Here is a 24,773-nt window from a genome sequence, read left to right as displayed (position 1 = left end):
TTATTACTAGTATCTGAAGGTTTCCTTGGAAAGAGTTCCTCGGAGGTTATTTGCCGCTGCCTTCCTCCGAGGCTGAGAGAGTGTGACCTTCCAGTGGCAAAGAAGCGCAAGCCTTACCTAGAGAAAATATCTCCCACAGCAACACACCAAAGGACCACACGTCGCTCTGGGTTGTGTAAATTTTGTCAAAAATCGCTTCTGGAGCCATCCATTTCAGTGGAAGCCTTGCCTGCAAATAAGAAGAAGACAGAATTCATGTTAAGAATGATTTGTGATCTAGTCTTTCTGCTGCTCCAGAAGCTAGAACATGCGTTAAGGGATTCAAATGACAAGAAAAGAGATTATGTCTAAATGTTAGGTTAGAGTTAGAGCTACTCGACAGTCACATAAAGTGCCTTGCAAGATGGTGAGTGTTTTGTCTTTAAGCAGAGGTTGCAGGAATGCTTTTGTCGTATATTTTCAAATGGCAGGCGGTTGGATTGATGACCCTTGTGGTCCCTTCCGACTCTCTATATAGAGTATTTGCAAATCCTATATAGGCATAATTGTCTATATATAGAGAGAGAGATGACTAGATAGATATATGTGAATTTCTTTAATGCCACTGTGACACATTTGTCTAGGCCGAACTCCATACGGATATCAGTGCTGAAGATTCTGAATGTGTTGGTCAGTGACTGGATTTCTGTTTCTGATTTTCCATAAAGCTTTAGATCATCCATGTACAGCAAGTGGGAAATTTTGGTGAATTTCTTGCTGTTTGGTAGCCCAGGTTTGTTTTCTGTAGAATTACTGACAGAGGGATCATTGCAATGATGAACAGCAGTGGGGACAGTGAGTCGCCCTGGAAAAGTCCTCTCTTTTATATTATTATTATTATTATTATTATTATTATTATTATTATTATTTTGTTGATACAATATTGTTTTTGTTGACCCTTTTCTACTTAAAGAGCTAGTTAACTGTTTTTTTTTATAAAAAAAACATATTGGTATCTATTTTTATTTTGAAATTGCTACATTTCTCACCCTCGGCTTATACTTGAGTCAATATGTTTTCCTAGCTTTTTGTCGTAAAATTAGGTGCCTCGGCTTATATTCGGGTCGGCTTATATGTGAGTATATATAGTAATTCAAAACGAAGCTTTGCATACCCCTAATGGCCACCTTCCTTAGAGTCATGTAAAGAATCTAGGGCACATTCACCATTCCTAAAGTTTAGGAATAACACCCAGTAGACTTCATGTTTGCAATGCAAGAAAGCCACACAGCCATTCCACTCACGTCGCCTTTCCGCACATAGTCGGGATCTTTGTAAATATCCCTCGCCAGGCCAAAGTCACAGATCTTCACCACGTTGTTTTCGGAGAGCAGAATATTCCTGGCTGCCAGGTCCCTGTGGATGCACTGGAGGAGACAGCAAGAGAGATGGGCACATGGTGAATGTTCTTGTTGTGTGCCCTCAAGTCATTCCTGAGTCATGGCAACCCTAAGGAGACCTTGCAGTGGGATTTTTCTTCAGTGGAGACCTGCCATTGTCACCTTTGAAGGAAACGACTTGCCCAAAGTCAGCCAATGGGTCTCCGTGGCTGAAAAAGGATTTGAACCTCCACTGAGTTCTCCTCCAAGAATCAAACCATTAACCACCTTGGTTCTGTGATCCACAAAGGACAGCAGGTAATATTATCTCATGAGGTGGAAATGCTGCCGAAAGCCGACCACACAATGGCGCTGGAGGCCTAGAGAGATCACTTGTCTATGCTTCGCTAGGTCCTCCAGTACAATTCTATGGAAATCCCAAAACAAAATTCATTTTTAGAAAGCCCTGGTTCTAGATTGGTCAATAAACTGGGTTCTAGACTAAACAGGTCCCAGGTTCTAGGTAAGACAAACCCAGGTTCCATGTTAGGTAAAATCAGGTTCTAGACTGGGCAGCGCTGGGTTCCAGCGTATGCGAATTTGCTTCTGGGTTGGGCAACCTGGATTCTAGAATAGATGAGCCTGATTCTAGGTCTTGCAGTGTTCGGTTTCAGGTTATGCATATGCTGGAGGCCTAGAGAGATCACTTCTCTATGCTTCGCTAGGTCCTCCGGTACAATTCTATGGAAATCCCAAAACAAAATTCATTTTTAGAAAGCCCAGGTTCTAGATTGGGCAATAACTGGGTTCTAGACTAAACAGGCCCACCCATGTTCTAGGTTGGACAAAACTGGGTTCTATGTTAGTTAACATCAGGTTCTAGACTGGTCAGTACTGGGTTCCAGCTTATGCGAATTTGGTTCCGGATTGGGCAACCTGGGTTCTAGAATAGGTGATCCTGGTTCTAGGTCTTGCAGAGTTGGATTTCAGGTTATGCAGACTTGGTTCTGGAATGGGTTAGCTGGGTTCTAGAATAGGTAAAATTGGGTTCTAGATCAGGCAGAAACTTATTACATGAAGGATTCTGAAATTGATCCCTCCCATAATAAATAACCCTTGTTATTCTTGTTTCATGACCATTCTAGATAGTTGATTGACTCATCTCCTCTTGTGTTTTAGTTTGTGCACCACCACTCCACCCCTTTCTAGCACCCCAAGTTTGTAAAGGTTGCAGAAAAACCTACTTTTCTTGAGGCCAAAAACTCCATGCCTTTGGCCACCTGGAAGCTGTAGCAGATGAGGTCTTCCAAGGTCAAGGGCCGCTTGTAGAGATCTTCGGCATCTAGAAGGGAGCAAGCGGCGGAATGAACCAAACCCAAGGCCCACAAAACAGCTGTGGAACAATGTGTTGTCGAAAGCTTTCATGGCTGGAATCACTGGGTGGCTGTGAGTGTTCTGGGCTGTATGGCCATGTTCCAGAAGCATTATCTCCTGACGTTTTGCCCACAGCTATGGCAAACATCCTCAGAGGTTGAGGGATCTATTGGAAACTAGGCAAGGTTTATATATCTGTGAAAGGTCCAGGGTGGGAGAAAGAACTCGTGTCTGTTGGAGGCAAATGTGAATGTTGTAATTTTTTTCGTCGTGTCAGGAGCAACTTGAGAAACTGCAAGACACTTCTGGTGTGAGAGAATGGGCCATCTGCAAGGACGTTGCCCAGGGGACACCCGGATTTTTTTGATGTTTTATCATTCTTGTGGAAGGCTTCTCTCATGTCCCCGCATGAGGAGCTGGAGCCGATAGAGGGAGCTCATCCGTACTCTCCCCGGACCTGCGACCTGTCAGTCTTCAGTCCTGTTGGCACAAGGGTTTAACCCACTGTGCCATGTTGTAATTAATGACATTAGATTAGCATTTAACGGCCTTGCAGCTTCAAAGCCTGGCTGATTCCTGCCTAGATTCTTTAGTTGTAGCTAGTCCTGATTGTTTCATGTCTGGAATTCCCCTGTTTTCCCTTGCCTGTTGGAAACTAGGCAAGTGAGGTTTATATACCTATGGAATGATGTCCAGGGTGGGAGAAGAACTCTTGTCTGTTGGAGACAAGTGGGAATGTTGTAATTAATCACCCTGATTTGCATTAAATGGCCTTGCAGCTTCAAAGCCTGGCAGACTCCTGGCTGGGGGAATCCTTTGTTGTTCTTGATTTACTTACGAGTTCTTCCTCCCACTTTGGATGTTCCACAGATATATAAATCCCTCTTGCCTAGTTTCCAACAGACCTCACAACCTCTAAGGACGCCTGTCATAGATGTGGGTGAAACGTCAGGAGAGAATGTCTCTGGAACATGGCCAGACAGCCTGGAGAACTCACAAAAACCCAGTGATCTCGACCATGAAAGTCTTTGACAATATAAATGTACAGGAGTTGATTATAAATTGTATGATTTTAACTGTATTTGTGTTTAGATTGGCTGCAGTAATGCTGGAGCGGCATAAGTCAGAGGAGTCCTCCATGTGCATTGCCATGGAGACCGATGCAGGAGAGAGGGAAGTGGGAGGAGCTTAGAGGGGAGAGTTTGAAAAAACGAAAGTTAAAAATCAGTTAGGGTTTAGGTTTAGAGGAGTGAGCAGTCCGGGTTTAGATTCAGGAGAGTCAGGAGTTAGGTTCAGAGGAGTCAGGAGTTAGGAGTTGGGAGAGAAGGAAAGGAAAGGTGGTGGAGTGACTTGTGAAGCAAAGCTTTGAGGCTTTGAAAAGCTGGGTTTGGCTATTGGAAGTTTCTCAGGCTAGTGCAGCCGAATGGTGAAACATAGCTGGTATTCTTTTAGTCTAAGGAGAGGCTAAAGAATAGTTTACTTAGTATTTGATCTAGGGAGGATCAAATAAGGGAAATATCCCTGTATGGAAACTTTGTCTGAAACAAGTGCTCTACGTCAGAAAGATACTGTGTTACTTGAAAGAATGAACTGTTAAAGTTACAAGTATTATTCCAAGTGCAACAAGGAAAAGTTACGTCTTGCAACCACACGCTGTGTACTTAATAAAATTGTTAACTTTTATTTGAAGATTGCCTCAGCTCCGTCTATTCTGTGTACCAAGTGCCATTTCTCACAATATTACAACTTACCTCATGTGGTGGCAGAAACGCAGGGAAAAGTAACCAAATAAATCTACATTCTTCTCTCCAGTCACGCTACAGTATATACAGTGTAATTACTACTAAGTTATTACTTTCTTAATAAAGGAGGAGGTGCAATTGAACAGCCTCCCTTCCAACTTGATGGTAAATTTGGTTCCTAATCGGCAACCTCCATTGCAAATCGGCCAGTTCTTTTTAAAATTGGGAACTGGGGTAAAATCTCCTGAATACTGGTTCCTTTCAAATTGGTGGCAACAATAAATCATCCCTCCGCTCCCCTGCTTCTTTTCATAATGTTTCAAAAGTCATTACAAAATTAGGGGGGCCCGGCATTTTGTTTCGAAAGTGTTTCTAAGGTAGTGAAAATTTTGTTTCTATAAAGAAAGTGACAAAATTTCGTTACCTTTTCGTTGTAGTAATTGCGCAAGTGGGAAAACTTCAGGGGCTCCTTTCTCCCTTGTTTTTACAGTTATTGGGGTGAAACTTGCAACAATGGTAGAACCCATCAAGTTTCAGAATGTTTCACTTATACACGGATTTTTGGGGAATTTCCAAAGCTTTTATAAACAATGTTTAAAGAAAACTACAAGAGCTATCACCTTGAATTTTCCATACAATGGCACCACCAAGTGGGTCCCATCCCTTGTTTCCATCAAAAGAATCCACAAAAAGTGGTGGAATGAAAGGAGGCTCTCTCCTGAGGACCCTAAAGCCCAGGTAGGTTCATAGAGTGAGATGTTTCACGACATTGTGGAGGGTTTTATGACCGATCTTTCCTTGAACCAAGGAAGGAGAGCTAGCAATCTAAACTCTGTAAAGACCAAGAGTGACATTCAGTTACCTTCCTCTTCCTCTTCGGAGTCAGTGTAACTCTTGTCTTCGATGAACCCGGAGCTGGCAGAACTTCCGGTGCTGGCCACACTTTCCAAACGCCTCTTGATCAACTCAGTTAAATCATTGATCGATTCTTCCAGACCTTTTTCCGCAGGGTCTGAATTTTCCTGTGGCTGGAGGAAAATAAATGAATACATCTCTGAAAACTGGTCTTTTCTGTCCTGCATGTGTGAGGGGCATAAGGATATGGGTAGTCAGATAGTCCATGTGCTGGTTACATCTCGTATAGACTACTTGCTCTACGTGGGGTTGCCTTTGAAGACTGTTTGGAAGCTTCAACTAGTGTGGCAGCCAGATTGCTAACAGGAGCAGTGTATGGAGAGCACACAACCCCCCTGTTGCGCCAGCGCCACTGGCTGCCCATTTGCTACCAAGCACAATTCAAAGTGCTGACTTTGGCCTACACATACTTACTTACTTAGGCGATCCCTTGTTGTCCGAGTAGGATAGTCTTCCAAGGTCAGTGTACTGTGGGTCCGTAGGTGACTGTGGAGCCCAATTCTTGATCTGCAACTTCTCCTGCAGTGAGTACATTGGTTTCCAGGTGGAAGCCGGTCTCGGTTGGGATTAGTTTGATGCGCCTTCCTCTTGGTATATTTCTCTCTTTCGCCCTCCATTCATGCCTCTTCAAATTCTACAGCACTGCTGGTCACAGCTGACCTCCAGCTGAAGTGCTCAAGGGCCAGGGCTTCCCAGTTCTCTGTGTCTATGCCAGAGCTTTTAAGGTTGGCTTTGAGCCCATCTTTCAATCTCTTTTCCTGTCCACCAATGTTCCGTTTTCCGTTCTTGAGTTTGGAGTAGAGCGAGTAGGCCGCATGGTGCTGCTCCTCCCTTGGCAGGCTCACGCTGCTCATCAGGCCTGATGGGCAGGGTGAGCCAGCCAAGGGCAGCTGCTCCGTGTGGTCTACTTGTGTGTGTAAAGCACCTCGCAAGGTGCTTTACGCGAGTGTAGGACGCACAGTGCTGCTCCTCCCTTGGCAGGCTCACGCTGCTCATCGGGCCCGATGGTCAGCATGAGCCAACCAATGGAGGCTGCCCCAGCGCTCCATGCAGTCATGCTGGCCACATGACCTTGGAGGTGTCTACGGACAACGTCGGCTCTTCGACTTAGAAATGCAGATGAGCACCACACCCCAGAGTCAGACACGACTGGACTTCATGTCAGAGGAAAACCTTTAACTAGGAAAATTGTGGAAGATCGAGAGTGGGAGAAAGAACTCTTGTCTGTTGGAGGTAGGTATGAATGTTTCAATTGGCCACCTTGATGACCACTTCATAGCCTGATAGTTTTTAGGGAGAATCCTTTGTTGAGAGGTGATTAGCTGGCCCTGATTGTTTCTTGTCTGGAGTTCCCGTGTTTGAGTGTTGTTCTTTATTTACAGTTATAATTTTAGAGTTTTTTTTAATACTGATAGCCAGATTTTGTTCAGACTAGAAATAGGAAGATTTCCCCTTCTCTGCCTAAAGAGGGCTCGAAAGAACCCCCTCCCTCTAAGGGCCCTTCCACACAGTAAAATAAGATATGTGCAATGTGCAGAGGAATTTTTTAATTGATTTTTTAAAAAAAAAACTATAGTCCGGCCCTCCAACGGTCTGAGGGACAGTGAACTGGCCCCTGGTTTAAAGAGTTTGAGGACCCCTGCTCTACGGTATCGAAGGCCACTGAGAGGTCCCAGAGAATCAACAGGGACACACTCCCATTATCCCCAATGCCAAGTGCACGGACACACCGTGCACAAGGTGCCTCAATACACAATGCAACTTTGCTCCTGACAACAGTCCCAAAATGGAATCTGCAGGAATCCAGCAATTTAGACCCATGTAGATCCTCAACAGGATGCCTCTGAGATCCAGGAAGTGTCTCACTCTCACCTTGCTTGCAATGAAGTCTCCGCGTTTCCCTCGGAGGTAATTAGACAGATTTCCATATTTGCAGTATTCTACTATGACCATCAAAGGACCTGCAAAAATGATCAAAGCAAAATGCATGAAATAATAGGAACTAAAAGTAATAAGTTCTTGTTTCTGGTGGGCTTGGGATCTCTCTCTCTCTATCCACCCTATCTATCGTCTCTATCTATCACATCTAGATATTCTATCTATCTATCTATCACATCTAGCTATTTCATTTAGATATCCTATTATCTATCTACCTATCTACCTATCTACCTACCTACCCATCCATCCATCCATCCCATCTCTCTATCCCATCTAGCAATCACATCTAGATATCCTGTCTCTGTCTGTCTGTCTGTCTGTCTGTCTATCTATCTATTTATCTATCTGTCTATCTATCTATCTATCTATCTATCTATCTATCTATCTATCTATCACATTTAGATATTCTATCTATCTATCAATCACATCTAGCTATTTCATTTAGATATCCTATTTTCTATCTATCTATCTATCTATCTACCTACCTACCTACCTACCTACCATCCATCCATCCATCCATCCATCCATCCCATCTCTCTATCCCATCTAGCAATCACATCTAGATATCCTGTCTCTGTCTGTCTGTCTATCTATCTATCTATCTATCTATCTATCTATCTATCTATCTGTTATCACATCTAGATATCCTATCTATCTATCTATCTATCATCTATCTATCTATCTATCTATCTATCTATCTATCTATCTATCTATCTATCTATCTGTTATCACATCTAGATATCCTATCTATCTATCTATCTATCTATCTATCTATCTATCATCTATCTATCTATCTATCTATCTATCTCTCACATCTAGATATTCTATCTATCTGTCTATCTATCTATCCATCCATCCATTCATCCTATCTCTCTATCCCATCTAGAAATGACATCTAGATATCCTGTCTCTCTCTCTCTGTCTGTCTGTCTGTCTATCTATCTGTCTGTCTATCTATCTATCTATCTATCTATCATCCATCTATCTGTCTGTCTGTCTGTCTGTCTATCTGTTATCTATCTAATTATCCCATCTATCTATCTCATCTAGTTATCACATCTAGATATCCTATCTATCTATCTATCTATCTATCTATCTATCTATCTATCACATCTAGATATTCTATCCATCCATCCATCCATTCATCCCATCTCTCTATCCCATCTAGCAATCACATCTAGATATCCTGTCTCTGTCTGTCTATCTATCTGTTATCTATCTACTTATCCCATCTATCTATCTATCTCATCTAGTTATCACATCTAGATATCCTATCCTATCTATCTATCTATCTATCTATCTATCTATCTATCTATCTATTCCACCTATCTATCTCATCTAGTTACCCTATCTAGATATCCTATCTATCTATCTATCTATCTATCTATCTATCTATCTATCCATTCATCCCATCTATCTATTCACTTATCTATCTCATCTAGTTACCACATCTAGATATCCTATCCTATCTATCTATCTATCTATCTATCTATCTATCTATTCCACCTATCTATCTCATCTAGTTACCCTATCTAGATATCCTATCTAGATATCCTATCTATCTATCTATCTATCTATCTATCTATCTATCTATCCATTCATCCCATCTATCTATTCACTTATCTATCTCATCTAGTTATCACATCTAGATATCCTATCCTATCTATCTATCTATCTATCTATCTATCTATCTATCTATCTATCTATTCCACCTATCTATCTCATCTAGTTACCCTATCTAGATATCCTATCTAGATATCCTATCTATCTATCTATCTATCTATCTATCTATCTATCTATCCATTCATCCCATCTATCTATTCACTTATCTATCTCATCTAGTTACCACATCTAGATATCCTATCCTATCTATCTATCTATCTATCTATCTATCTATCTATCTATCTATCTATTCCACCTATCTATCTCATCTAGTTACCCTATCTAGATATCCTATCTAGATATCCTATCTATCTATCTATCTATCTATCTATCTATCTATCTATCTATCTATCTATCCATTCATCCCATCTATCTATTCACTTATCTATCTCATCTAGTTACCACATCTAGATATCCTATCCTATCTATCTATCTATCTATCTATCTATCTATTCCACCTATCTATCTCATCTAGTTACCCTATCTAGATATCCTATCTAGATATCCTATCTATCTATCTATCTATCTATCTATCTATCTATCTATCTATCCATTCATCCCATCTATCTATTCACTTATCTATCTCATCTAGTTATCACATCTAGATATCCTATCCTATCTATCTATCTATCTATCTATCTATCTATCTATCTATTCCACCTATCTATCTCATCTAGTTACCCTATCTAGATATCCTATCTATCTATCTATCTATCTATCTATCTATCTATCTATCTATCTATCCATTCATCCCATCTATCTATTCACTTATCTATCTCATCTAGTTACCACATCTAGATATCCTATCTATCTATCCATCCATCCATCCATCCATCCCATCTATCTATCTCATCTTGTCTGGTTGATACTGACACGATAAATAAATAAAATTTATCTCATCTAGCTATCACATCTAAATAGCCTATCTATCAAAAGGTGGAAATGCACACTAACTTCTGTTGAAATATCTCCCATTTGCTAAGGTTGGGTTACAAGACCCCCATAAAAGTGGGGGGGGGGATAAATTTTTAACTCTCTGGGAATTTCTAGGTCCTCCAGCACAACTCTGGGATGAACTTCCATTGGAATCATACAGGAGGACCTACATATTCCAAGAGGGGTTCTCCAGTGTGATTCTATGGCCAACCCAAGTGGATGTTGAGTAATGATGTCGGATTGATTTGTAGAGAGAATATTTCAAATCAAATCCATCAGTAATCAAATCCATACGAATGTGGAGGCCTCACCTCCTGGCTTGGTGCAAGCTCCCAAGAGGTTGACCACATTCAAGTGATGGCCAATGTGGATGAGGATCTTCAGCTCGGACATCAAGGCTTTGCACTCGTTGGTGGTTGCACACTCTGCTTATGAGAAAGGAACAGGAGAAAGGCACCTTGACACAACAGGATGGAGTGGACCGGGAGGGGACAGGGGGCAGGAGATCCTGTTTATGCTCCAAAAGGAAGCCAATCAGCATTGTTACCAGGGCGGGGAGGGAAGGAGCCCAGTCCACCCCGGTCCCTTTGCTATCTTTGGGAAGGAATCGTCTTATCAGATAAGGAATGTCTTCCTGACTTTGACCTCACGAGTTCAGGACTGTATTTTTATTATTGTTGTTGTTCCTAGGCAGAAATAAGGAAGCTGAATTTTCCTATACAAACTATCTCCACATTTCCTTCTAGGGCAGTGGTTCTCAACCCCTTAATACAGTGCCTCACGTTGTGGTGACCCCCAACCATAAAATTATTATTATTGCTTCTTCCTAATTATAATTGTGTTACTGTTATGAATCATAATGTAAAAATCTGAAATGCAGGATCTATTTTCATTCACTGGACCAAATTTGGCACAAATACCCAAAAACAGCACTCCATGCTGTCATGTCAGCCACATGACCTTGGAGGTGTCTATGAACAACACCGGCTCTTTGGCCTAGAAATTGAGCACCAATTCCCAGAATTGGACATGACTGGACTTAATGTCAGGGGAAAACTTTTACCTATCCAATATGCCCAAATTTGAATACTGGTGGGGTTGGAGGGAAAATTGATTATGTCATTTGGGAGTTGTAGTTGCTGGTATTTATAGTTCACCTACAATTAAAGAGCATTTTGAACTCCACCAATGATGGAATTGGACCAAACTTGGCACACAGAACTCCCGCAACCAACGAAAAAGAGAGATATTGACAAGCTGGAATATCTCGACTAAAATGATCAAGGGTCTGGAGAACAAGCCCTATGAGGAGCGGCTTAGGGAACTGGGCATGTTTAGCCTGAAGAAGAGAAGGCTGAGAGGAGATATGATAGCCATGTATCAATATGTGAGAGGAAGCCACAGGGAGGAGGGAGCAAGCTTGTTTTCTGCTTCCTTGGAGACTAGGACGCGGAACAATGGCTTCAAACTACAAGAGAGGAGATTCCATCTGAACATGAGGAAGAACTTCCTGACTGTGAGAGCCGTTCAGCAGTGGAACTCTCTGCCCCGGAGTGTGGTGGAGGCTCCTTCTTTGGAAGCTTTTAAGCAGAGGCTGGATGGCCATCTGTCGGGGGTGATTTGAATGCAATATTCCTGCTTCTTGGCAGAATGGGGTTGGACTGGATGGCCCATGAGGTCTCTTCCAACTCTTTGATTCTATGATTCTATACTGGAAGGGTCTGGTGAGCACTGAGTTTGGGAGATGTAGTTCACCTGCATCCAGAGAGCATTGCAGAATCACACAATAATGGATCTGGATCACACTTGACACAGATACTCAATATGCCCCAATGTGAACACTGGTGGAGTTTGGGGAAAATACACCTTGACATTTGGGATATGCAGTTGCTGGGATTTATAGTTCACCTGCAACGAAGAGCCCTCGCTTGCTCCGCAACCCCTGCCAGCCGGCGGGAGAGTGGAGCAGGCGAGGGGCGCCCAAGGAGCCACTAGCCCATCCCTCACCTCCTTCTGCCATCAGAAGGAGATGAGGGACAGGCGGATGGCTTCGCGTGTGGGAATGCCAGTGGTGCAGGGGGTTGGCCGCCATTTTGGAGGGGGCGTGGCCAGCCAATGCGGCTTCGCGACCCCCAGAAAATGGCCAAACGACCCCCCGAGGGGTCGCGACCCCCAGGTTGAGAACCGCTGTTCTAGAGACCAATGTATCAACTGTATAGTGAAGCACATTCAAAGAAATAGCCAATGCAGTTAATGGCTCCTGTGCTGTCATTTACAAGGGCTAGAATGAATGCAGTTTGCCAACACTTTAACCCATCATCATTGGTCAAGAGTCTGGGAGTCCTTTTGGACCCTCTGCTGAGGATGGAGGCCCAGGTCTCCGGCGTGAGCAGAACTGCCTTCTTTCACCTGCGGCAGGCTAGACGGCTGGCCCCCTCCCTGTCCAGGGACGACCTCGATACGGTGATCCAGGCCACGGTCATCTCAAGACTGGACTACTGTAACACCCTCTACATTGGCCTTCCTCTGTCGGTGATCCGGAAGCTCAAGTTGGTACAAAATGCAGCTGCTCGGCTTCTTGCAGGAATTCCGATGAGATGCCACATCACCCCAATCTTCCTGCAGCTGCATTGGTTACCCATTGAGCACCGGATCACTTTCAAAGGGATGGTACTCACCTTGAAGGCCTTGCATGGTCTGGAGCTAATGTACCTGAGGGACCGCCTCTCCCCCTCCCAACCCCAGAGATCCCTCCATTCTGAGGACCAAGATTTGTTGGAAATTCCCAGTGTCAAGACCTTGCGCCTAACAGCAACCAGACGCAGAGCCTTCACAGCAGTGGCACCATCACTCTGGAATACTCTGCCACCTGAAGTCCGTGCCTTGCCGGACTTATCAGCTTTCCACAGGGCATGTAAGGCATACCTGTTTCGACAGGCCTTTGACTTTTGATATTGCTGTCACAAGGGGGTGTCAGAGGGGTTGCCAAAGACCATAAGAAAACACAGTATTTTCTGATGGTCATGGGGATTCCATGTGGGAAGTTTGAGCCAATTCTATTGTTGGTGGAGTTCAGAATGTTCTTTGATTGTAATGAACTATAAATCCCAGCAACTACAACTCCCAAATGTCAAGATCTATTTTCCCCAGACCAGTGGAGAAGTGTTCACATTTGGGCATATTGACTATTCATGCCAAGTTTGGTCCAGATCCACCATGGCATGAGTCCACAGTGCTCTCTGGATATAGATGAACTACAATTCCCAAACGCAAGGTCAAAGCCCATCAAACCCTTCCAGTGTTTTCCATTGGTCATGGGAGCCAAGTTTGGTTCAAATCCATCGCTGGTGGAGTTCGGAATGCTCTTTGATTATAAGTGAACTATAAATCCCAGCAACTACAACTCCCAAATTACAAAATCAATCATCAATCCTCCCCCCAACCCCACTAGCATTCACATTTGGGTGTATTGGGTATTTGTGCCCAGTTTGGTCCAGTGAATGAAAATGCATCCTGCATATCAGATATTTACATTATGATTTATAACAGTAGTAAAATGACTGTTATGAAGCAGCAATGAAAACAATATTATGGTTGGGGGTCACCACAACATGGGGGACTGTATTAAGGGGTCACGGCATTAGGAAGGTTGAGAATCACTGTTTTAAATTGTTTTTAAATTGTGTTAGATTTTAGCCATTCTTGTAAGCCACTCCGAGCCCCAAGGGAGCGGCGGCATATAAGTTCGAATAATAAATAAATAAAAATAAAATATGTGTATATATGTGGTTTTGCGCATGCATTGTAATGTATTTTTTATTTCTTGGCTTTTAAAGACTCTTTTTAAAGAAGAAAGCGCAAAAGCTGGGTTGCAGCTAAACGTCAAAAAAACCAAGATTATGGCAACAAGAATGATTGACAACTGGAAAATAGAGGGAGAAACCGTGGAGGCCGTGACAGACTTTGTATTTCTAGGTGCAAAGATTACTGCAGATGCAGACTGTGGCCAGGAAATCAGAAGACGCTTACTTCTTGGGAGGAGAGCAATGTCCAGTCTCGATAAAATAGTAAAGAGCAGAGACATCAGACTGGCAACAAAGATCCGCCTAGTCAAAGCCATGGTATTCCCTGTAGTCACCTACGGATGTGAGAGCTGGACCTTAGGGAAGGCTGAGCGAAGGAAGATCGATGCTTTTGAGCTGTGGTGCTGGAGGAAAGTGCTGAGAGTGCCTTGGACTGCGAGAAGATCCAACCAGTCCATCCTCCAGGAAATAAAGCCCGACTGCTCACTGGAGGGAAGGATACTAGAGACAAAGTTGAAGTACTTTGGCCACATCATGAGGAGACAGGAAAGCCTAGAGAAGACAATTATGCTGGGGAAAGTGGAAGGCAAAAGGAAGAGGGGCCGACCAAGGGCAAGATGGATGGATGGCATCCTTGAAGTGACTGGACTGACCTTGAAGGAGCTGGGGGTGGTGACGGCCGACAGGGAGCTCTGGCGTGGGCTGGTCCATGAGGTCACGAAGAGTCGGAGACGACTGAACGAATGAACAACAAAAAGACTCTTCTGCTGTGTTTTTCAGTGTTTTTATGAGTGATGGTCACTTGTTGGCCTGAGAGGTGTCTTGTGTCCAAATTTGGTGTCAATTCATCCAGTGGTTTTTGAGTTATGTTAACCCCACAAACGAACATTACATTTTTATTTATATAGATTACTAGCCGTCCCCTGCCACGCATTGCTGTGGCCCACATGGGGGTTCAGTGTGGGAGGTTTGGCCCAATTCTATCGTTGGTGGGGTTCAGAATGCTCTGTGATTGTATGTGAACTATAAATCTCAGCAACTACAACTCCCAAATGTCAAGATTCTATTTCCCCCAAACTCCACCAGTGTTCACATTTGGGCATATTGAGTATTCCTATAGAGTTTAGTCCAGATCAATCATTGTTTGAGTCCACAGTGCTCTCTGGATGTAGGTGAACTACAACTCCAAAACTCAAGGTCAATGCCCACCAAACCCTTCCAGTATTTTCTGTTGGTTGTGGGAGTTCGGTGTGCCAAGTTTGGTTCAATTCCATCGTTGGTGGAGTTCAGAATGTCCTTGATTGTAGGTGAACTATACATTCCAGCAACTACAACTCTCAAATGTCAAGGTCTATTTCCCCCAAACTCCACCAGTGTTCACATTTGGGCATATTGAGTATTCGTGCCAAGTTTGGTACAGATCCATCATTAAGTCCACAGTGCTATCTGGATGGAGGTGAACTACAACTCCAAAACTCAAGGTGAGGAATGGCTCAACCCATTATGCAAAGTAAGCATTTGCAGTATAGTTGATTTTTCTCAGGGGTGCTCTTGAGGTGCTCTTGGGGGAAAATAGACCTTGACATATGCGAGTTGTAGTTACTGGGATGTATAGTTCACCTACAATCAAAGAGCATTCTGAACTCCACCAATGATGGAATTGAACCAAATATGGCACACAGAACTCCCACGACGAACAGAAAATATATATCAGTGATTGGTTGGGGGGGGGGGGGGCGACAAAATACTTTTTGTGTGCCAAGTTTGGTTCAATTCTATCGTTGGTAGAGTTCAGAATGCTGTTTGATTGTAGGTGAATTATAAATCCCAGCAACTACAACTCCCAAATGACAAAAATCAGGGTTTTTTTTAGTGAAGGACATACATTGGGTTGTTAGGTGTCTTGTGTCCAAATTTGGTGTCAATTCGTCCAGTGGTTTTTGAGTTCTGTTAACCCCACAAACGAACATTACATTTTTATTCATATAGATTATTATTATGAAACTGGTTCCAGGGTTTCCTAGGTAATCATTTGTGAAATCACCAACTGCTTGAGAATGCTGAGCGACCAATCCTGAATTTGGACAGCAACACATTTGGCAACGTCAACATTGCAAACCTTTGAGGGAGAGGTGCAGGGAGAGAGACACATTGTGAGAAGGAGGGAAGGGAAAAGAGAGGGGTCTCGGACACGGAGCTTCCATTTCCAGCAACACAAGCACTCCTGCGTGGGAGGTCATGCGCATCAGTGTACCTTTAAGCATTTTAACTGCCACTGTTTTGCAGGTTGAAGATTTATCTATGCCAAAAGCAGACGCCTCCACCACTTTCCCAAAAGCACCATGACCCAGAGTTTTACCTAGAGAGGCAAGAGGAAAGAGTGAGCCGAGGAGAACCGGAACACCATTCGCATCAGAGCAGAGCAGGGCTGTGTGTATCACGGCCACGGTTGAAACGCAGACCACGCTTTGCCCCTGCACGGCTTTTCCACCCACCGTTTCCACACCTCAAACTATTTCAGGACAGTATTCCTTGTGGACATGCACATGGATCTTTCTGAGTGGGCAAATTTATGGTTTTGTGCAGAGAACATTGGCTAAAATTCTACAATATTTTTTTCTTTTCTCCCGTTTTTCATATTTCTATCTTCTTGTTTTCCCATTTTTCTTTGAAAATACTATGTTCTCCCACTTTACATGGAAACTATATTCTTCTTTTTTTTGTTTATGCCAAATAAAAATTAATTAAAAAAATATTACTGTATTGTCGAGGGCTTTCATGGCCGGAATCACTGGGTTGTTGTAGGTTTTTCCGGGCTATATGGCCATGTACTAGAGGCATTCTCTCCTGACGTTTCACCTGCATCTATGGCAAGCATCCTTAGAGCATCCTCAACCTCAGATGTTTGCCATAGATGCAGGCAAAACATTAGGAGAGAATGCCTCTAGAACAGGGGTCCCCAAACTACGGCCCGCGGGCCAGTTCCAGCCCACCAAGGGCACTTATCCGGCCCACGGAGGAGGAGCGCCCCCCACCCCACACTGTGCTCCTCGGCTGGCTCACGCTATCTGTCAGGCCCGATGGGTAGTGTAAGCCAGCCAAGGGCAGCTGCTCCGCATGTCCTACTCGTGCGTAAAGCACCTCGCAAGGTGCTTTATGCACGAGTAGGCCACACGGGGCTGCTCCTCCCTTGGCAGGCTCACGCTGCCCATCAGGCCCGATGGGCAGCATGAGCCAGCCAAGGGCAGCTGCTCCGCATGGCCTACTCGCGCGTAAAGCACCTTGCGAGGCGCTTTACACGCGAGTAGCCTGCGCAGGGCTGCTCCTCCCTTGGCAGGCTCATGTTGCCCGTTAGGCCTGATGGGCAGCGTGAGCCAGCCATGGGCAGCTGCTCCGTGCGGCCTACTCGTGCGTAAAGCGCCTCGTGCGTAAAGCGCTTCCTTCCTCCTCCTCATTGGGAGACCCTTTGAAATCTGGAAACATGGCTCTCCAGTTCCCTGTCTACCTTCTCTTCTCCCAGCTAAACATCCCCCAGGAGGAAAGGAGGAAGGAAAAAGAGAAGGAAGGAAGGATGAAAGGGAATAGAGGGAGGGAAGAGAGGGAGGGAGGAAAGAAAGAAAGAAAGAAAGAAAGAGGGAAGGAAAGAAGGAAGGAAGGAGAAAGAAAGAGAGGAAAGGAAGGGGAGAGGAAAGAGGGAAGGAAGAAAGGATGGAATGGAGGAAGGAAGGAGGGAGGGAGAAAGATGGAGTTAAGGAAGGAAGGGAAGGATGGAAGTAGGAAGGAAAGAAAGAGAGAAAGAAGGAAATTTCTTCTTGGGAATTTACCTCCAAATGAAGAACTGATTTTTTGGAGGGACTTTAGGAAAAGTGATGGCTCTGGAGAAGGGGAGTACAGGGGTGAATGTAAATAAAAGAGAGGGAAATGTGTAGTATATGTCTATATAACTGTATTTTCTCTTCTCAAATAAAAAAATTAAAAAGAGAGAAAGAAGGAAAGACAAAAGAGAAGGAAGGAAAGAAAGAGAGAGAGGGGCGGAGGGAGGAAAGAGGGAAGGGAGAAAGGACAGAAGGATGAAAGAGTAGGGAGGGGGGAGGAAAGAGAGAAGGAAGAAAAGGCATAAGGAAAGGAAAGAAGGAAGGAAGGAAGGAGAAAGAGGGAAAGACGGAAAGAACAAAAAAGTAGAAGGGAAGGAAGGAGGGAGGGAGAAAGAGGGAGGGAAGGAAGGGATAGTTGGGGGAAGGAAAGAGAGAAGGAAGAAATGATAGGACGGTGAGAGAGAGAGGAAGAAAGGGCAGAAGAGAAAGATGGAAGGAAGGAAGGGTGGAAGGGAATGGAGGGAGGGAAGAGAGGAAAGAAAGGAGGAAGAAAAGACAAAAGAGAAGGAAGGAAGGAGAAAGAGAGAGAGCGAAGGGGGGAGAAAAAGGGAAAGAAGGAAGGATAATAGGATGGAAGGAAAGGAAGGAGGGGGAGGGAGAAAGAGGGAAGTAAGGAAGGAAGGGACAGGGGAAGGAGGAAGGAAAGAGAGAAAGAAGGAAGCTGAGGATGGCGAGAGAGAGGAAGGCCCGAGAAAAGAGCCCAAGGGGTCTGGCTTTGCCCATCCCTGGTGCAGAAGCTTTACAATCCATAGCTACACTGTAGAAAATGTACAAATCTATAGTTACATTGGAGAAACTAAGAATCCGTAGCTAGTTAACAAATATGTAGCTAGTGTGGTAAAAAAATTAGAAATGAGGAGCTGAATTGCAGAAATATCCCCTTATATAGCCATAACTTCCCAACAGATTTTGGGAATTGTTTTGGTGTAATTGTTTTGCAATTTCAGGATCCCAGATAAGGGATGTTCTTTCCAAATAATTTTCGAAAAAGAAGGGAAGTCTCAGAATCCACCTGCTTTGTAACAAAGGCATACTTGCATTGCCATAAATATCTCCTGATATTCCAGGAGCATTGGTCAATTTGCTTTTGGCCCTTTCCGTACAAAAGCATTGTATACACACAGCCCTGCTGATCTAGGAGAACGTGCACCATTTGCAGTGTAAGGAGAACATCACACCATTGCATGCACTGGAGACAAAACCCGTGAAAGGTCTGTATCGCACATTGATGCATATGTATAAACTTGCAAGGGTTTATGGACATATGCGGCGATACAGTTGCATAAAAGTGCATTGGAGCCAATCTCAGGGGTGAAGGAGATCTCAGCTTGCATTCAAAAGACTTGGCTAGGTGAAAAGCATGGCATGCTGTGGTCTTCTCATTCGCAGAATCGAGTCAAAAATCAGATTTGTTGTTGCAATGATTTCCCAGAACAAAGAGAGCAAGGACGGTGTTGTTGTGAGTTTTCCGGGCTGTCTGGCCATGTACCAGAAGCATTCTCTCCTGACATTTCGCTCACATCTATGGCAGGCATCCTCAGAGGTTGTGAGATCTGTTGGAAACTAGGCAAGTGGGGTTTATATATCTGTGGAATAATGTCCAGGGTGGGAGAAAGAACTCTTGTCTGTTGGAGGCAAGTGTGAATCACTTTGATTTGCATTAAATGGCCTTGCAGCTTCAAAGCCTGGCTGATTCCTGGCTGGGGGAATCCTTTGTTGGGAGGTAGTAGCGGCCCCCATTGTTTTTATAGTTATATTATGCTTATTAGCATAGCACAATATCAGTATTAATTATGACTATATTGTATTATGCCATTCTATTGTAATATTATTAGTAATATTACATGTAATATAAATATATTATTATAATATCATATTATTATTATTAGTATTATATTGCATTACATTATAATATTATAAATATTATATGTATATACAGTATATTGTTGTTGTTCATTCGTTCAGTCATCTCCGACTCTTCGTGACCTCATGGACCAGCCCACGCCAGAGCTCCCTGTCAGCCGTCACCACCCCCAGCTCCTTCAAGGTCAGTCCAGTCACTTTAAGGATGCCATCCATCCATCTTGCCCTTGGTCGGCCCCTCTTCCTTTTGCCTTCCACTTTCCCCAGCATCATTGTCTTCTCTAGGCTTTGCTGTCTCCTCATGATGTGGCCAAAGGACTTCAGCTTTGTCTCTAGTATCCTTCCCTCCAATGCAGTAGTAATAATAATAATAATAATAATAATAATAATAATAATAATATACAATATGTTACATTACATTATATTACATTTATAGTAGAACCGGGATTGTGGCGCATCTGGCTGAGTGTCAGCTGCATTAAGATCACTCTGACCAAAAGGTCATGAGTTCAAAGCCAGCCCAGGTTGGAGTGGGCTTCCAACCAATTGTGTGTAGCCTGTTGTCGACCTTTGCAACCCGAAAGACAGTTGCATCTGTCAAGTAGGAAAATTAGGTACCACCTTAAAGTGTGGGGAGGCTAAATTAACTGATTTATGAGGCCATAAAGAAGACTCCAGCAAAAGCATGTGGGGAATGCGGAAGTATTTCATCAGTGTCGCAGATAGACGATGAAAGCAACAGCTCCCCTGGCGGCCAGAAAAAAAATTAAATAGCCTCTGTGTATGTCTGTATATGTTTGTATGTCAAATTGGTATTGAATGTTTGCCATATATGTGTACATTGTAATCCGCCCTGAATCCCCTGCGGGGTGAGAAGAGCGGAATATAAATACTGTAAATAAATAAGTAAATAAATAGTGTTATTCTTGAATATAGGTGTGAATATAGAAATTCATCATTTTGATCAGCATTTAATGGCCTTGTGGTTTTCAAGGTCTGGCTTCTTACTGGGATTGTGGCGCACCGGGATTGTGGCGCAGCTGGCGGAGTGTCAGCTGCATTAAGATCACTCTGACCAAAAGGTCATGAGTTCGAAGCCAGTCCGGGTTGGAGTGGGTTTCCAACCAATTGTGTAGCCTGTTGTCAACCTTTGCAACCTGAAAGACAGTTGCATCTGTCAAGTAGGAAAATTAGGTACCACTTTAAAGTGTGGGGAGGCTAAATTAACTGTTTTATGAGGCCATAAAGAAGACTCCAGCAAAGCATTCCAGCGGGGAAGCATGCGGGGAATGCGGAAGTGCTTCATCAGCGTCGCAGACGGACGATGAAAGCGACAGCTCCCCTGGCAGCCAGAAAAAAAAAGTTAAATAGCCTCTGTGTATGTCTGTATATGTTTGTATGTCAAAAATTAGCATTGAATGTTTGCCAATATTCAATAGCCTCTGTGTATGTCTGTATACGTTGTATGTCAAATTGGCATTGAATGTTTGCCATATATGTGTACATTGTAATCCGCCCTGAGTCCCTTGCGGGGTGAGAAGGGCGGAATATAAAAGCTGTAAATAAATAATAAATAAATACTGCCTGGGGGAATCCTTTGTTGGAAGGTGATGAGCTTTCCTAGTTTCCAACAGACCTCACAACCTCTGAGGATGCCTGCCGTAGATGCAGGCAAAACGTCAGGAGAGAATGCTTCGAGAACATGGCCATACAGCCTGGAAAGTGCACAACAATCCTCTGCCTTTCGTCTTTGAACTCATCTCTGTGTCTTCTTCACACTCGTTTTCCGTTTGTCCCAAGATCTGAAACCGGGGTTCACAAATATAAACCCGCTTAGCGTTAACCATTGATTAGCAGATACAACGCTAAACTATAGTTAAGGTCAAGAAGGCAAAGTTTCTGAAACTGTACTTCTCGAAATGTTACAGAAATTGGGTTAAAGGATCCGAAAGGGATGACTTACCCAGCCGCAGCCTATCTCTTGGGAACTCCCATTTGCTGCTGTCGTACGGGAGGCGTTCGCATTGTTCGTCGAGCGGCATCTCTTCTGGATCCATGATGATAGACAAGTACCCTGTTTTGATGTCTGTGGCATCCGGCTGCAAAGGGTTGGGGGCAGAAAAAAGCTCTCACTTAACTTGGATTGGACTCCAATGAAAGGTTAAAATGCAGTTCAACATTGTGGAGGTATTTATTTATTTGTCGTGTCAGGGCAACCAGTCAATTATATTACATTTCTAACAGAACAAAGCAAACAAACAGACAAAATACAAAATTTGTGAGTTTGGTAGTTGATTAAACGTCCTTTGACCAGTATCTGGCCACTTGGAGTGCCTCTGGTGTTGCCGCAAGAAGGTCCTCCAATGTGCATGTGGCTGGGCTCAGGTTGCATTGCAGCAGGTGGTCAGTGGTTTGCTCTTCTCCGCACTCGCATGTCGAGGATTTCACTTTGTGGCCCCATTTCTTGAGGTTGGCTCTGCATCTCGTGGTGCCTGAGCGCAGTCTGTTCAGCGCCTTCCAAGTCGCCCAGTCCTCTGTGTGCCCAGCTGGGAGTCTCTCATTTGGTATCAGCCATTGGTTGAGGTTCTGGGTTTGAACCTGCCACTTTTGGACTCTCGCTTGCTGAGGTGTTCCAGCGAGTGTCTCTGTAGATCTTAGAAAACTATTTCTTGATTTAAGTCATTGACGTGCTGGCTGATACCCAAACAAGGGATGAGCTGGAGATGTCTCTGCCTTGGTCCTTTCACTATTGGCTGCTACTTCCCGGCGGATGTCAGGTGGTGCAATGCTAAGCAGTGTAATTTCTCCATTGGTGTGGGGCGCAGGCACCCCGTGATGATGCGGCATGTCTCATTAAGAGCCACATCCACTGTTTTAGTGTGGTGATATGTGTTTCACACTGGGCATGCATACTCAGCAGCAGAGTAGCACAGCGTAAGGGCAGATGTCTTCACTGTGTCTGCTTGTGATCCCCAGGTTGTGCCAGTCAGCTTTCATATGATATTGTTTCTAGCACTTTTTGCTTGATGTTCAGGCAGTGCTTCCTGTAGGTCAGAGCACAGTCCAGAGTGACTCCCAGGTATTTGGGTGCGCTGCAATGCTCCAGTGGGATTCCTTCCCAGGTGATCTTCAGAGCTCGGGATGCTTCTTTGTTCTTTCGCACATGTCTGTGTTTCAGATGGATTAGGGATCAGTTGGTTTTCCCTGTAATAGGCAGTAAGGGCACCTAGAGCTTCGGAGAGCTTCTGTTCTACCATCTCAAAGCTCCCTGCTTGAGCGTTGATGGCACGATCATCAGCATAGATGAAACTCTCTGTCCCTTCTGGCAGTGGCTGGTCATTTGTGTGGATGTTGAACATGGATGGAGCAAGCACGCTCCCCTGAGGCAGGCCGTTCTTCTGTTTCCGCCATCTGCTTCTCTGGCCTTGGAACTCAACAAAAAAGCTCCTGTTTTGTAGCAGGTTTCCTATGAGGCGGGTGAGGTGGTCGTCCTTCGTGATACTATACATTTTTCTCAGGAGGAGGCAGTGGTTCACAGTCTCATAGGCTGCTGACAGGTCTATGAAGACAGCTCCTGTGATCTGCTGCCTTTCAAAGCCATCTTCTATGTGCTGAGTCAGGTTCAGGTTCCATTGTGGAGGTGGAAAGTGTGCATGGGCTGAGTGATACCAACTGCACGGAGATACAAATGCTTATTTGGTTGCACAACATTAACGCTCACAGTTAACTTGCAAGAACTTCTAGATTCTCCTCCAGGGCAACTCAATGCTCAGCTTCCATTGGATGGTGTGAAAAACCCTTACTTTTAGCAGCCAGAATGTGGGCCTAGCAAAGCCTTGGCAGCCATCTTAAGATAGGGAAACAGGGAGACGCCATCTTAGGTTAGGTTTTCTTAGAGTGTGGTGGGGGCTCCTTCTTTGGAAGCCTTTAAACAGAGGCTGGATGGCCATCTGTCAGGGGTGCTTTTTTTTTTTTTATTTTAATTTTTATTGTGCTTTAAATATTACATAAAAGGTGATGGTTGGGGAAGGAGGGTAGGAGGGTGGGGTAGGAGAGGGTGGGGGGGGGGAGGGGGTGAGGTGGTTTGGGCTGGGGGAGTGGTGGTAAGTGGGGTAAGGTTAGGGGGTATGGCGGTGACTTCCCGCCAGTCTTCCGGGTTCTCCCATTGTTGTTTGTATTACTTTCTTCTTCTCTTCCTTGCCAGTTCCGACTTTTGTATTTTATCTGTTTCATAGGCTTGACAGGTCTATGTGTAACGGAGTACCTTCAGTTTTAAGAAAGTCAATAAAACCTATCCAGGTTGTATCCTTATATTTTCCCTTAAGTCTCTGTGAGAGATTGTCCATTTGTATAATCTCCAAGACTTTTATAGTCCATTCTTCTAGGGTTGGGATCTCCTTTCGTTTCCACATCTTCGCGAGAAGCATTCTCGCGGCAGTGCTGAGGAGGAAGGACATTTTTTCTTGGTTTTTTTCTAATTTTGTGTTTGTGATTCCTAATAGGTATGTTTCTGGCGCTAGAGGGAATTTAATTTTCATAATTTTCTGGGTTGCAATGTGGATTTCCTTCCAATATCTTTTGACTAGTTTACAATCCCACCACTGGTGGAAAAAAGTCCCTTTATCTTTGCCGCATTTCCAGCACCTATCTGTCCCTTTTTTATTAAATTTTGCTATCTTTACCGGAGTAAAGTACCATCGAAAGAACATTTTATGCCAGTTCTCGCGAAGGTCACTGGCCTCTATATATTTTAGTTTACATGTCCAAATTTCCTCCCATTGTCTAGTTAGGATATTATGTCCCAGATCTCTTGCCCACTTTATCTGACATTCTTTTATTTGTTCCTCCTCCGTGCTCCACGAGAGTAATTGTTGGTACAGAATTTTTATAAGCTTTGTTTTCTTCCTCATTACCAATTCCCAAACTCCTTGGTCCTCACTAAAGCCCAATTTACTGTCCTCCTTGAATTCTTGATGGATTTGATGATAGTTAAGCCATGTCATCCTATCGTTTTCCTGCTTAATTTCTATCCATGATTTTAACCTTAGATTATTGCCGGCCCCCTCCACATCTCTTTTTAATAACTGCTGGTATGTTAGCCATTTTTCTTGTTCTAATTCTCTTTTATGCTTCGCCTCTGTTGGCGAGATCCACAAAGGTGTTTTCGTATAGAATCTGGGTAGGTATTTCTCCCATGTTTTTATTAACGCAGATCTGATATAATGATTACTGAAAGCTTTTTCTACCTTTCTCTTGTTACGCCACAGGTACCCGTGCCAGCCGGTCCTGAGGTCGTATCCTTCTAGT

At 43.9% G+C, this 24,773-nt stretch overlaps 1 protein-coding gene across 2 annotated transcripts in view; it reads right to left on the bottom strand.

The window, feature by feature from the left end:
* LOC132763093 (vascular endothelial growth factor receptor kdr-like) overlaps window positions 1–24,773 on the bottom strand; it is a 290,667-nt gene that overhangs the window by 48,098 nt on the left and 217,796 nt on the right. Inside the window, exons 17-24 of one of the 2 annotated variants that reach the window (XM_067471670.1) lie at window positions 21,430–21,565; window positions 15,983–16,087; window positions 10,237–10,350; window positions 7,262–7,350; window positions 5,337–5,502; window positions 2,603–2,700; window positions 1,284–1,406; window positions 118–229 (exon numbers count right to left, since the gene is read on the bottom strand). In XM_067471670.1, coding sequence (XP_067327771.1) covers window positions 118–229; window positions 1,284–1,406; window positions 2,603–2,700; window positions 5,337–5,502; window positions 7,262–7,350; window positions 10,237–10,350; window positions 15,983–16,087; window positions 21,430–21,565 — 943 coding nt within the window. The remainder of the gene's footprint in view (window positions 1–117; window positions 230–1,283; window positions 1,407–2,602; window positions 2,701–5,336; window positions 5,503–7,261; window positions 7,351–10,236; window positions 10,351–15,982; window positions 16,088–21,429; window positions 21,566–24,773) is intronic. The other variant, XM_067471671.1, reaches the window with a different exon arrangement.

Source organism: Anolis sagrei, chromosome 10, assembly GCF_037176765.1.
Source record: "Anolis sagrei isolate rAnoSag1 chromosome 10, rAnoSag1.mat, whole genome shotgun sequence".
Taxonomy (NCBI): Eukaryota; Metazoa; Chordata; class Lepidosauria; order Squamata; family Dactyloidae; genus Anolis; species Anolis sagrei.
The sequence above is the reverse complement of the archived record's forward strand: the minus strand, read 5'-3'. Positions and strand labels throughout refer to the sequence as shown.